Raw genomic sequence first — 15,106 nt, 5'->3', positions numbered from 1 at the left:
GTCATTTTTCATCATGATTTTTTAGAGGCTTTTGTAGTTTAATGAAACCATGTTAGAGGTTATTTTATTTATAACATTTAGAGGTTATACTTATATTAGCCTGTTAATGTCATTTATGCTAAATAAGTATTGAAGAAATCTTTTATGGAATGTGGAACAATGTAAGTCCAGGACAGTTTTTTATCTGAATAAAAAAGATTGATTAAACTAAAATATCTAGAAATTGTTCTATTGTACTTCCATAAGGTGACTATCAGAGTTGCATATAGTAAGTATTCAATAAATACTCATTGAACCCATGAATGAAGACAAACCCAGAACTAGGTCATGAGGTGAACTGTATATAAGGTGAAATGAAACATTCATGGGAGTTGACATTTTTGTTGGAGATCCATCTGGAGAAGTTCGTTGGTTCCTATTTACAAGACTTTTAGCAAGACAGGATTGCCACTCTGTGTTTGCAGAAGGAAGGAAAAGAAAGTGCCCCAACACCAATCCATAAATACCCTGCAACCCTTTCAGGGGCACCACAGAGGAGACGGGGTGTGGAGAGTGGGAGAGGGTTGAATTGGAACAAATGAAAATTGATTCCATTTGGCTTTGCCCTCTTACATTCTAATTTTGTGACTATAAAGAGATACTTCTCAACAATTCATAGTGTAGCTGCAAAAAAGCAGACACAGATCTGCAAATTAGAGGTCTGTTTTCTTTATTCTGGAAAGAGTTCTAGAGTATTTGGGGCGATAGAGTTCTGTTGCCTCTTGAGGACAGATTGTGAAGATCGGGGTAAAGAAATGTATAGTGTATAGAAAAGCTAGAAAATATTAGCCATAAAAAAGATGAAATTCATTCCCATATTACTTATTTTATTGGGTCAAACATATATGGCTATCCTTTCTACATCCTTAAAAATATCAATGTTAAAAATCCTCAAAAGGGAATTCTACATTTGGCTCAAATTACTTACCACATTAAAGATGTTTTCATTTATAGTTTGTAGAAGTGAGATAAAAGAAAAAGTTACTTTTTATTTTTTTACCACGAGATTCCTCCCCCTCCTTCCCCCAACATACCTTTTATTTTTTTAAGGTGACCATATTTATGGCTTTTTGTTTATTTTGCCCCTTCGTGTATTTGAATTCTGGTCATCATTTGTGAATTGTCCACACGTATTAAAGTTCACTTTTCCTGTTTGCCATTATCAAGTATTTTAGAATAGCGATATCTTTAAATTTTTGCAGAATTATTTTTTGGTTTGTTTTAATCATAAGATGTTTACGATAATGTGGTTTTAGCTTATACATCACCTTTTACATTAGTAATGATCATGAGTTACTTCATCTACTTAGCCATGACAACAAACTTAATGGACCAAGTCATCATACATTTCTGAGATATTTTCATCACCTTGTACCAAAATCCTAAAATTCATCTGCTATGTGCATCACATGTAAGTTTTTTTGATCAAACTTAGAAAGATTATGAAAGATACAATGTGATAGTATTGCCATAAAACTTAATCTAAGCGTTTAATAGGAGACCGTTTATGTTCTGCAAGGTTTTTCATTTTTGTTGATAATAATTTTATTGCTTACATGGCCTCCATAGTATCTACAAGGAAAAAGTAGTGGTCCTGGCTCATAGCTAGATAGGATTACTGGTCAAATCTTTACTCAGCAAAAATGGTTTCTGTCATTGGGTATCACAAAAAAGGACAATAGGAATATTTTATATGCTAAAACAAAATGGCTTTTGCTAGCTGGCCCTCTTTTCTAGTCCCTGTTTTACAACATTCTCATTCATTTTGGCACCTCTTTACTCTCCTCTGTAACTTTGTACTCCCCCAACTCTCATCCCCAACTTTTGTCATGATCGTGACAGCCTCCAGCTTCTATGAGGTTAAGTTCTAACCTAACTTCCATTGACTTCCGTGATCATTTGACTTCTATCCCCGTTCACACTTGCTTCAGAAATTCACACCCATCTGGATGCTATGAGACCCATCACCTGACACTTGTCACTGCCTCATTGTCTTCTGCATCATTAATTTTCCCTCACCACTAGCTCATCACCATCCTCATACTGACATCCTCCACATCACTCTACATAAAAAAACAAAACAAAACAAAACAAAAACCCTCCCATGTGGGCTTCCCTGGTGGCGCAGTGGTTGAGAGTCCGCCTGCCGATGCAGGGGACACGGGTTCGCTCCCCGGTCCGGGAAGATCCTACATGCCGCAGAGCGGCTGGGCCCGTGAGCCATGGCCGCTGAGCCTGTGCGTCCGGAGCCTGTGCTCCGCAACGGGAGAGGCCACAACGGTGAGAGGCCCGCGTACCGCCAAAAAAAAAAAAAAAAAAACCCTCCCATGATGCCACAGCCACCTCCGCATGCTGCCCCATTTCTCTGATCCTTTTTACAGCAAAATGCCTGAGAATCGTCTGCTCTTGACTCCTCCAATTCCTCCATCTTCATTCTCTCTTATACCCACATTCAGGGGGCGTTTGCCTTCACCACTCCTCAAAAGAAGCTCTGGTCAAAGACTCGAAGGACCCATTCTTCGGCGAACATCATGGTCAATTCCGAATTCTCATCTGACCAACCAGCAACTTTTAACAAGTTCACCTCTCCCTTCTTTTTGAACTGGCTCTTTCACGAGGCTTCCATACCCCGTTCTCTCTGGATCTTCTACTTCATGGACTGGTCTTGCTCAGTCTTCTTCACTGGTTTGTTCTTATTTGAGGAGGGGATAGTGTGAATATTCCACCCCCGTTCAGGCAATAAAGTGGCAGCATTCCTATAGGAATTTAAAAACAGTAATAAAACTGACTAAAGTTTAGCCTGCTTGATTATTATTTTTACCACGCACTGGCAATTCTAAACAATGTCAAGGATAAAGTGCTTTGCCCTGCTGGAGTGGACTGCTCACAGCATCCCCTCCTTTGATGTGTCCTGTGTAAGAGTGTATCCTGGGTTCAGTCATGTACCCTCATGTATCCTCTAGGTGATATTATTCAATCTCATCTCAAGGACTTAAATGAGCATCTATATGTTGACCTCTTCCTTCCTTCCTTCCTCCCTCCCTCCTTCCCTTCCTTCCTACATCTCTTTCTCCTTTTCCTTGTCTCTTTCCCTCGCCCTCTCCTCTCTGCCCCCACTGCCACACTTACCTACTTGACACCTTTACTTAGGTATATAAACAAAGCATCTCAAACAAAACATTTTCCAAATTACTGATTCCAAACCTTCTTCTCGCTCCCAACTTGTTCCACCTGCACTTTTCCTCATCTCAGTAAACAGGCTCTCCATTCCTCTAATTTCTTGGGCAAAAAACATTGGAATCATCTTTGATCCGTCTTCTTCTGTCACTTTCCTCATCAGACCCATAGGCAAGTTCTACCTACTCCTTCTATGAAGTATGTACCATCCCGCTACTGCCTCTTTCACCATGATCTCTCACAATATCACCAGGGCCTTATTTTACTTCTCTGTGTAATCTTATGCCGTGCCTCAAACCTCTGGAAAGTTCTTTTCCTTTGGTCACTGTTTTACCGATCACTCCAGGGTCTTGTGCCTACCTCTTTGTTCTCCATCATCATCTTTTGTATTCTTTCAGTAATCTTCAAGCCACTTGCTTCTTAATTTTCCTTCCTTAGGGTTCTGTCCTCAGCTGTCCTCTTCTGTATGCTATGTGTTCTTCCTCAGGAGTGCCATCTACTCGCTAGTATTAGTTATGACTTCTTCCAAATGATTTTCAACTCAGACTTCTCTTCCAGAATCTAGTTTCAGAAACTTAAATGTTTACTCATCAGCTCTCCTCTAATTCATGTCCAAAATTGAGCTCATCATCTTTTCTCTTACCCCAATCTTGGATGTTTTAACATTCCTTTTCTCTCCAATAGAATCACTATTCTTCCTTTAATCCATGATTTCTTCTAGAAGGTAATAGATGGAAGTACAATGAATGTTCCAGTGTCCTTTTTTTTTTTTTTTGAACAACCAAACTCTTCCTCCTCCATTCCATCCCCTGCATAGCATCCCAAAGATGCAAATATGATCATGGCATCTCCTGCTTAAAACTCTCACTTTGCCCAGATCAAGGGACCCTTTGCAATACTTGCATCCAGACAAAGAAGAAAAAAATTGGCTGTGTCTCAGAAACCATTTTTTCTGCCACTAATACAGTCCAAAGAAACAATGTGCCAAATCTCATCAATCTGCTCATTAATGAATGATTTATTAAATAAACATTTCATGGGTACGCATAAGTATTGTCTTGAAAATTCATAGCAGATTCCAATAGTACATTTTTCATTCTTGGCTTCAGCCTAGCCTTTCTAATCTTCCTTTTCGGGGACTATGCATACTTTCACTAACTTTCCCTCTCCAGATTTATTTTACTTATGTTTGTATCCATCATTGCCCAGGTCAATTCTTGTAAGTATAATTTGGGCTATATGATTATATAAATTTGACCTTTCCTAATGTGGTGAAATGTAGAAAACTCTGAACAGTAATAACCCGAGGATTATTTACATATAATTTAGGGAACTTCTCTATCTTAGGTTATTGATAAATTTATTTCAACAATTACAGTGTTGATAAAAAGAATTGATTTAGTCAGCTGAGGATTTTCTTTTATGGCCATATATAATTCACAAAATAAATAAGCCTGCACATGGGAAGCAATCATTTCCCCCATATATATAACTGTATAGGATCGTTTATTATAAGTAGTAGTGGTGCCTTCCATGTCGGCGTATTTAAGACATTCAATATTTAGAAAGTGTAGCACGAAGATTGTATTTCCCTGTCTTGCATGATCACCTGGAGGTGATGATAACAAGTTCCACTTCATCCTTATGGTGACTTTGTGAGGCAAGCAGGGCAGACCACTTTATCCTCACTTTATAATAAGAAGGCTGGCTCCAAAATGCTAATAGATCAGTTTAAATCTACATGGATTGAAGCAGAGTTTTAATTCCTAGTTTTTTACCTTACTTGGCTTTGTGAAAGCTCTAACGTACTGTCTTCGGTTCATTAGGGATTGCTTCGGAGAAAAAAAATAAATGTTTTGTGCTTTGATGATGTTCTCAGTGGGTCATATGATTTAGGTGACTGCAGTGTAAGGAATAGTCTAGAAAATTACTTGACCCAATGTTTGTGTATAAATGGAGATTTTTTGATTTTTGGAGAATGCCACATTTGCAGACCTGTATTCTGAGATTTGACTTCTGGTTGAGTTTTTCTCTTAATATTATACTGATGGTGGGAGTTTGGAATTGGGGAGGGGAGGATCCCTCTCTTGCTAGGGAAAACCTAGGGCTGACTTGTCCATCACCACAACTCCTTTGAGTTCATCTCCCTCATTATACCTTTTGTAAATGGCCAAACTACTGTGAACTGAACAGTCTTTACAATGTGGTTCACACACTACTTTTATTGCAGCATATGTAAAATTTGCTTAGGGATAAAAAAAGAAAAAGAACTTACAAACTATGCTGCTTAGGAAACCGATGTTTAGTCTTGTTAACATTTGCTATTTCTAAAATATCTACACAAATAATAGTGATCTTTTAAAGGCTTAAAACACTTAACTGATGGACAGAGAGTCCATTACATATAACTATAATCTAAAATGTCAATATACCAAATTGATGTAGTCTCTTCTTTGAATAACTTCTGTTCAGCAGTGTGGACCAAGCCAGAGAAGAATCATCTGTGAACACATCTACTAATTACTCAGTACTAGATGCTTTATATATTTATTAACATTACTTCTTATTATCCCCTGAAATCTGGGTATTTTTCTTTCCATTTTCACATATAGGATCCTGAATTTCAGGGAAGCTAAGTAACTTGCTTCTTCAAGTAGTTAGAAAGTGGTGGAGCTGGGATTCAAGCCTGAGTGTATTTGTTTCTTAAGTGCATGGTTGTTTTTTTTGTTTTTCCCTAGCACAAACATATACATAGGAGTAGTCAATATCCTTGAAATGAAATTGTTTTTGAACAACATAGGCTTCTAAGGGCCACTTAGCTATAGCAGAAGTGGGCTATTTTTATGTTACTGATGTCTTATCTTTTATCTTTGCTCAAAATTTCAAGCAAAGAGAATGACTCTCAAATAGTTTTTTTAAAAAATGACTATTATTTCAACACAGGGTTACTTTCTCTGGTTCTCCACAGCCAGAGTGAATGATGGTTTCATGGATAATGGTTCCAAAGAAGCATGCCCAAGTAACTCATTGAATATGATTGAAGTAAAATCTTGGGAATGATGAAATCATTGCAGATTATCATTGCAGAGTCCAGAAAACATTTTTTTAAGTTGTGAAACTGATTCAACTCTAGTATTGTTGCAGTAATTTTAAAACAATGCAGTCTTTGAGGGGAGCACCTATCATTACAGAAGTCTTTGAGGTGAAAGTGTGAGAGAAGTTGTAGAAATTTCTAAGAACCAAATAATGACTGAGACAAAGGAATGCAACTTCCCTTAGAGTAAACGATACCCTTGTAAGGGGTCTTTGATAGAGTTAAAGGAAATCGTGATAAAGATGCACTGCTGGCTAAACATTTATTTTCTTTTCTATTTAAAAAAATAAGTTTGCAAGGCTTTTAACCTAATATGAGGCTATTCAGAAAACTTGGCAACTGTGGAGTAGAAAGTAAAGGATTAAAAACTAGCTATGAGATAGAAAGCAAAGTGTTGAAATAAGTAGCCAGTGTTCCACATGTTCCTACTGGGTAGGCTAGGGATCCGTGTGTGGACAAGACGTGTCCCTGTGTTAATGAGAAACCTAGCCAAGCCAGCATAGTATGCTAAGGAATGAAAATCGTTTTAGACAATATAAAGAGAGATTGTCACAAATCCTATAAGGACTCGAGTCTAGATAACTGGGCAACTGGTTGATAGATGGGAATGTGCTATTATCCCTAAATTATAAGAGAAGTTCAATCTTTTACTTTCAAAATAATCAAATAAAATAGAATCTTATATGCAGAGATGTATTAGGCATTAGTAAATTTAAGAAAAAATATTTCAGTAACAGCACTTTAAAATGTGAGACCTTAAGAGGATGTATGAGTAATTTATTGAAACTAATTGATATCAGGAACTTATTAAGTTCTTTTGAGGTCCCATTACACTGAGGTCATAGTTGATTCAAGAAGCAGAAAGAAGTGATCACACATTCCTGGCCGGGAGGCCCCAGGAGATACTACTGCCTTACTATATAAAAATAACTTCTGGGTAAAACCAGACAGGGCAGGGCAAAGGAGCTTTACTTTTTCAGAAAGTAAAAAATTACAAATCCAGCCCCATTCAGGTAATTGACACTGGAGCATCCAATGCACTTCAATCTATTACTGCCTAGAAGAACTAATTTAAGAGAAAGCACTGCAGATCAACAATGATGATGTTGCTTGGTAACTCAAAACCATTTGGTAACATGCTGAGTTGCTTAACTTTTTTAGCACACTCTTTGTATCCACATAGGAAAAGGATGGAGAAGACCACTTGAAACTATTTTTAATTGCAAACTTGCTTCAACTGGAAACAGGCTTCTCTTTTGCAACACACAAGCAAGTCCAGAGGTTTTTATTAAAATGTGAACTACCACGGTAGTAGTAAATGTTGAATTTGATGTGTTCTTCTAAATATTGATCTTGTTATGGTGAATCTGCTTTGAAGGGGTTTGAGCTGTTTTTTTAGGAGGTAGGAAACTCAAAGTTTTTAGGCTTCCTGGCCCAGGAGTCCTGGGCGCTGGCTGGAGGCACCCCTGTCCAGGGGAGAGTCCAGAGCTTTGGAATCAGACTCACTCAGTTGAAATCCTACCTTCTGCCACTCTGTGCCTTTGGACAAACGTCTGAGCTTTGATATCTCACCTCTTCCGTAAAAGCAATGGCTTTTCTGTGACAGATTTACTGTGAGGATGGAGTAAGGAAATGAGTGTTACGTGCTTAGCACCTAACAGGTTTCCAACAAATATTCACTTATTATTTTGAAACTAGAGAGCTGCAAGTATCTTCTCTCTATTCCCAGTCTGTAAGATACCTTTTACAATGAGTCACAGAGCTGAGGTAGAGAGAGGAGGGACTTCAAAAAATGGGGGGAGGAGCTAGAAGGGCTGTTGAAATTTGTGCATTCTCTTTCAGAATTTGGTCTTATTCTCCAATTATAAAATAAGAATAGGCATATATATATATATATATATATATATATATTTAATGGATGAAAGTAAAGTGGAACTCAAAATGTTATCTAGGACCTAGGGCTACAGAAAACGTTTTTTTTTCTCTTTATTACTTTAGACTAATTAGCTTAATATTTACTCTGTTTGGTGGTGTATTTTTTATTTTATGTGCTAAACATTTTACTAAAAATAGTGATGCACTTGATTATTTAATGCATTAACAAATCAATGGGAGGGGTTGAGACATGGAAGTTTTGTAAGCAAATACTATCTTAGTACTAAGCAACTTAAACATTCAACCATTATTTTAAAAATTCCAACTTCCACTGAACTTGTGCCAAACGCTTCCCAGATTTGCTGATAAGAATATAAAAAGCACGGGGCTGCTGCAATAATCAAGTGCAGATTAGATTAGATTTATTCCCAAATGACAGCAATCTTAAACTTAGAATTCTCTGTTTGTGTATCTAGCCTGCTTTAAAAAATTAAAAATTCCAGATCTTGCCCTGATCATTAGATTTGTATGGATTATATAGTTTTTTTAAAGTATTATTCCAATTTGCAGGAAAAAAAAAAATCAAGATTTGCCAGATAAGAACTTGGTGACTTTTGAACTAAGATTGAATGCCTGAAAGTTATCAGTTAACTTACAGAATAAATATTATTCAAACAAGGGAAGGAAAAAAGGAGTAGTGAGGTGGACAAGCTTATGAGTAGGTGTGGCAGGACAAAAAAAGAGAGAGAGTGGTGAGGGCTTTCATTCTCATAATTAAAAGGAGTAAGAACCCTAAAAATTTAGGATTTTTTGTTTGTTTGTTTGCGGTACGCGGGCCTCTCACCGCTGAGGCCTCTCCCGTTGAGGTGCACAGGCTCCGGACACGCAGGCTCAGCGGCCATGGCTCACGGGCCCAGCCGCTCCGCGGCATGTGGGATCCTCCCGGACCGGGGCACGAACCCGTGTCCCCTGCATCAGCAGGCGGACTCTCAACCACTGCGCCACCAGGGAAGCCCAAAATTTAGGTTTTAAGCATTGTCTCTGGAGATGTAACCATTTGGTTTGGGGTAAGGGAAAAGGTGATTAGCAGAACTCAGGTCAAATGAGAAAAAAGGGAAATGAGAAATAATTACAGAATCAGAAAGAAAGCCACTTTTAGGATTTAAAAAATATGGTTCAGTATATCATTGTGGTTAAGAGAGCTATTCCTGAATAAAGCTATATGGGTTCGAATCATAGCTCCGCCTCTTGCTTGAGGTGTCCTAACACATATAAAGGGCATCAGTCAGTACCTGGCACAAAGCAAATGCTGTAAAATGTTGGTGGTAGTGATGGTGATTGTGGTAATTAATATACTATTCCTCAGAAAATGCAGCAATTACTCCTACCTTGTGTTAATAAAAATAATTTGGTATCATTTTCAAATGTGTGATCATCACAAAATTGACAGAATAGAGTAGAATACTGAATGAATTATCAGTGGTCTTATTTTTTTTTTAATAAATTTATTTATTTTATTTTTGGCTGTATTGGGTCTTCGTTGCTGCACGCAGGCTTTCTCTAGTTGCGGCAAGCAGGGGTTACTCTTCATTGCGGTGCGCAGGCTTCTCATTGCGATGTCTTCTCTTGTTGTGGAGCACGGGCTTTAGCCGCGCAGGCTTCAGTAGTTGTGGCTTGCAGGCTCTACAGTGCAGGCTCAGTAGTTGTGGTGCGTGGGCTTAGTTGCTCCACAGCATGTGGGATCTTCCTGGACCAGGGCTTGAACCCATGTCCCCTGTATTGGCAGGTGGGTTCTTAACCATTGCACCACCAGGGAAGTCCCAGTGGTCTTATTTTTAAATAGTATTAAATAAGAAAGGTCAGGTGCTAGAGAACACAAGTTAGTAATCTAATTAAATCACCAGCAAGAGAGACAGATCATGTTAACAACAGTCAGATTTGTTATTACAGAGCAATTATTAAAGTGAAATATTGAAAGATGCTATATATCATTAGTAGGCTTTAAACATGTCATTTAACACAGGCAGAAAACTATAATCAGTTCATTTGATAAGTTAAAATCTCCTTTATTAAAATATTTATATCATTTGTATAAAGGAGGCACTATTGTTGAGGATCTAGAAAGAATTCTGTGGCATACTGCACTACATTCCTTTATAAAATTATTTGCACAAGTCACTCTCTTCGGAGTAGTCTCCAAGTGCCACATGATCTAATTTGTGAGATGAAATAACAGTTTTGGTTTTGACATTTTGCACATTTCCTTAAATCACTATTAAATGTAAGGATTTCAATGTGGCACCAAACTATTATTTGGTTACATTTTATATTCAAAGAATGTAGTCTTTTATGAAATATTAGAAATTTCACAGGACTAGTGAAAAGTTGCTTTCTTCCCTCTTCCTTCCCACCCCTCTCCACATGCACACACTTAGTTTTCTGGCCTTCACAAAGGTAGGAAAACCTTTATAAGCTTCTAAATACTGTGGTATTAAAACTGGACACATCCAAAATTTCAGACTTTTTTACCATACTGACCTGGGTTTCATTTCAGGCTCTGTCAGTTTCAAACTTCGGGACCTGGGGCAAGTGACCTTAACATCTTGGAGCCCCCAGGCTTCTGATTTTTAAAATAAAGATTAAGCATTACCTCATGATTTTATTGTGAGGGTTACATGACTGTTTTTACACAAATAGTTTACCACAGTATCTGGCAGAGATACAAACTTAATAAGATGTCATTGTTTTCTTTTTATTTTCAGGAATCTTTAAAGAGTAGCAGTCATTTGGTCACATTCACTTAGCTACTACTGATATCTATTTGAACAAGACTATTTAATACATTGAAGTGTGTGTGTGTGTGTGTGTGTGTGTGTGTGTGTGTGAAATGGTAAGGATTATTTGATAAAATGGAATTGTTTTTTGCTAGAAAAGAGGGGAAGAAATGGTTTTACACATACACGTTTATATATATATATATATATATATATGTAAGAGGACTTCTCTGTTTTTGGTATAATTGAGGAAGCTTTGAATTTAGAGTTCTGAGGCTCTGGGAAGCTTTTATAAAATTCTCATCTTGAGATTCATCTGTTTCAGGATATAGGGTGTGGTTTAGTATTTTGAATAAAGGTATCCTAGGTGACTTTGATATGCCTCACTTTGTCCTAAGTTGAGAATCCCTTAAAATGAAAGCTCTCAAGGAACTCACAGTTTCTTGGGGAAATAGACATGAATCATATAAAAGTTATCACAATACATCAAAAGTACTGAGACATATGTATAAGCTAATTGTTAATGAAAGCACAGAGGAGGTGATACTTGCTTTAGATATTGAGGGAAGAATGAGAGTTTAACAGGAGAAGAAAAAAAGACATTCAAAGTATAAAAGGAACAATATTGATCAAGGAATAAAGGTATGAGAGATTGCCAGGAGGAAGAAGTGGCCTCCTTGAGAGACATATTGATTGGACACGAATGTTGTGATGTTTTGGAAGTTATTCCTGAATTTATAAGCAAAGACTGATGACAAATTCTTTTTTTCAAAACTAATTTAAGATATAGTTACAAGATAATTGTTTTTTGTTGTTGTTGTTGTTTGGGAAAGGACACTGGGTATTTATTATGATTGTATTGTTTTTAAATAGTTTACCATCAAAGGCCAAAGGTTTTGTATGTAGCAGGAAAAACAACTAGTGAAGGCAATAATAGTGCTTCGGTGTGCAGTTCTATTTTAAAGGTTAATTATTTGTTTAATTAAAGCCCTCAGAATCAACCACAGATGCTATTGCCTAGAAATATTAGATAAACTTGAGTCTATTTAACAGTGTAAGGATTTTGTGACAGCTTTTTTATCCTCTCAACGAGATACGGCCTTTTCTCATTTTAAAGACCATATCGGGGCTTCCCTGGTGGCGCAGTGGTTGAGAGTCCGCCTGCTGATGCAGGGGACACGGGTTCGTGCCCCGGTCCAGGAAGATCCCACATGCCGCGGAGCAGCTGGGCCTGTGAGCCATGGCCACTGAGCCTGCACGTCTAGAGCCTGTGCTCCGCAACAAGAGAGGCCACAACAGTGAGAGGCCCGCGTACTGCAAAAAACAAACAAAAAAAAGACCATATCATATTTTCCCTTTATTTGGATTATTTTATCTTATGGTTGTTGATTATTTATGTAGTTATATCTGTATTTTACAAATGAGGGAATCAGGGCTTAAAGAGGTCAAGTAATATACTGAAAATCCAGTGCTAGGGCCATGATGTTTACTCAAGCAATTTTACTTTCTTGAATGATAGCTCTTGAGATATTATGAGATATTAGATTGGAAAGACATGGAATTCCAGAGATTGTTGTGGAGGCTATTGGAATTGTCAGGAAAGAGATGATGACAGAAGAATAGAGAAACAGACGTGACAAGAGACTTTGTAAAATGGAATCAATGCCATGTGTTGAGTCAGTAGAGAAAGAATACGGTGTGGAAAGTGATTTCTGAAGTCTAGTTGTTTTTTATAGATTTCCCTACGACGGGGAACCCAAAGGAAGAATGGAGCTAGGTGAAACCTATGATTTCTGCCTGGGGATAAGTTTAGCAAACCAGCAAACATTGCCGGCACTTCTGCTCTGGAGCTCACCTAAAAGATCAGAATAAAGATGTGGATTTATTGATGACTTGGACATATTCTTCAGGTTTCTTCAAGTGCTTGTTTTTTGCTTTGGTCTCTCACATAAGCTACCATATACTGAGTATTATTTTTTTTCTTTTTTTTGGTACCTTGACAGAGAAGTAAAAGTATGCTCATAGTTTAGGTAATATGCCCTTGTCATTATAACATGTAGGCTTGGCCAAATAACCAAGTGGGAAAAATCAGAATGAGCCTTTCTTGTTTCCATATTTTATCTGTATTATTAAACTTGCTGTGTGCTGCTGATTATTGAGAATTAGATCTAATCTTGCCACTCCCTGGGCTCATTTTTCCAGCCACTAGGATGTAAGGTGTGCCAGAGATTCACCTGAGTTCTGCCTGAGGCTTATCTCTTTGAAAGCCAAATTTTGGGTTCTTGTGATACTGGCTGACACTGCAGAGCTGAACATGGCATGCTGATTACCTTTCACTCTGATGTCCTCTGCAGAAACTGCCTCTTTGGGAGCCAGGACCTGTGAGGATGATCTTACAGAGCAGCAGTTGAGAGCAACCTCAGGTAATTGGTCTTATTCTTGTCTGTCTTGAATGAGCTACATTTGTTACTCTCATAATTTATTTAATGAACTATCTCTGGAACTGCTCTAATTAGAACTGATCAGATCCCTTATACAAATAATTTAAATCTTATATAGAATATATCAATATTATATATAATAAATTAAATATTGGCTTGGCCAAAAAGTTTGTTCGGATTTTCTGTAAGAGTGGACGAAAACCCAAACGAACCTTTTGGCCAACCCAGTATATAATAAATAAATTAAATCAAATGTAGCCAATATTTGGATGCACATGTAAAGCAATTTCTTAAAGAACAGGTAACTTATGCTGGATAATTTCTCACATCTACATTTACACACAATGAAGTTTTACCTAAATGGTCAGTTTTACACAATGTATAAGTCAATAAGCTGGGTATTATTTTTCCCCAAGTCAAACAACCTGGATGGTGGAGTTAGTTTTGGTAATTGATGAGTTGATTGGATTTTTACTGCCCTGTCAATACAATCACTAGTTCCTGTGCTTTGCATGCTTATGTGTGTGGTAAAAGATGGAGACTATGCCTTCTTAGCAGCATTATATTCAGATGATTTAAGGGGAATTTCACCCATGTTGCTACAACACACCTCATTTATTTCTGCTGTATAAACATGATTCCAGTTTCCAGATTTATACAGTTGGAATAATAATGTGTTATACAGAATAACAAAAAAGTGATTATAAAAAGTCCTTCAGGGGCTTCCCTGGTGGCGCAGTGGTTGAGAGTCCGCCTGCCGATGCAGGGGACACGGGTTCATGCCCCGGTCCGGGAAGATCCCACATGCCGCAGAGCGGCTGGGCCCGTGAGCCATGGCCGCTGAGCCTGCGTGTCCGGAGCCTGTGCTCCGCAGTGGGAGAGGCCACAGCAGTGAGAGGCCCGCGTACTGCAAAAAAAAAAAAAAAAAAAGTTCTTCACATTCATAATGGGGTATTGAAATACTTTTAAAAAATTGCAAATGAAACCATTCCTCCAATATAAACTCAGGACTTCCCTCTTAAAAAAGACTTCAAAGTTAAGTTTACCTTCACCTATGTGTGTCTCATGAATACTTTTTTATTTATAAGTAATTATTTTTCATTTTATATATTATTTTTCCCTAGAAAACTAAAGAACATATTTAAGCTAAAGTAGCATAAACTCCGTTCTTCCTCCTCACTTCAAGCCAATCAAAAAATTGCATTAATGACTAGACTGAAAGTAATAGGGCAACAATCAAGACCATGACAAAAATATTAGACTAAAAGGAGACCGCTCCCTCTCAATACATTTCTTTACTGTTTTGTAAAAAAAAAAGACACCAAAATTTACATCTTCGGACTTCCCTGGTGGTGCAGTGGTTGAAAGTCCACCTGCCGATGCAGGGGACACGGGTTCGTGCCCCGATCCAGGAAGATCCCACATGCCGCAGAGTGGCTGGGCACGTGAGCCATGGCCGCTGAGCCTGCGCGTCCGGAGCCTGTGTTCTGCAACGGAAGAGGCCACAACAGTGAGAGGCCCGCATAATGCAAAAAACAAAAAACAAAACAAAACAAAACAATTTACATCTTCACTTCAACCTCTCTGAGAAGCTTTATATTTAGATATTTCCATGCCTTCTGAATATTTTCATAGGGATGTTCTACAGGGAAGTCAAATATAACATATTCCAAATTGAACTTCTCTTTTCTGCAAAACCATTTCTT

At 37.8% G+C, this 15,106-nt stretch overlaps 1 protein-coding gene across 1 annotated transcript in view; it reads left to right on the top strand.

Moving 5' to 3' along the window:
* The window catches only part of ZFHX4 (zinc finger homeobox 4), a 181,247-nt gene that overhangs the window by 135,104 nt on the left and 31,037 nt on the right, over positions 1-15,106 (top strand). The window contains exon 5 of the mRNA XM_029223159.1: positions 13,314-13,382. Coding sequence (XP_029078992.1) covers positions 13,314-13,382 — 69 coding nt within the window. The remainder of the gene's footprint in view (positions 1-13,313; positions 13,383-15,106) is intronic.

This window comes from Monodon monoceros, unplaced genomic scaffold, assembly GCF_005190385.1.
Source record: "Monodon monoceros isolate NGI ecotype Baffin Bay Population unplaced genomic scaffold, NGI_Narwhal_1 Super_Scaffold_14, whole genome shotgun sequence".
Lineage (NCBI taxonomy): Eukaryota > Metazoa > Chordata > Mammalia > Artiodactyla > Monodontidae > Monodon > Monodon monoceros.
The sequence above is the reverse complement of the archived record's forward strand: the minus strand, read 5'-3'. Positions and strand labels throughout refer to the sequence as shown.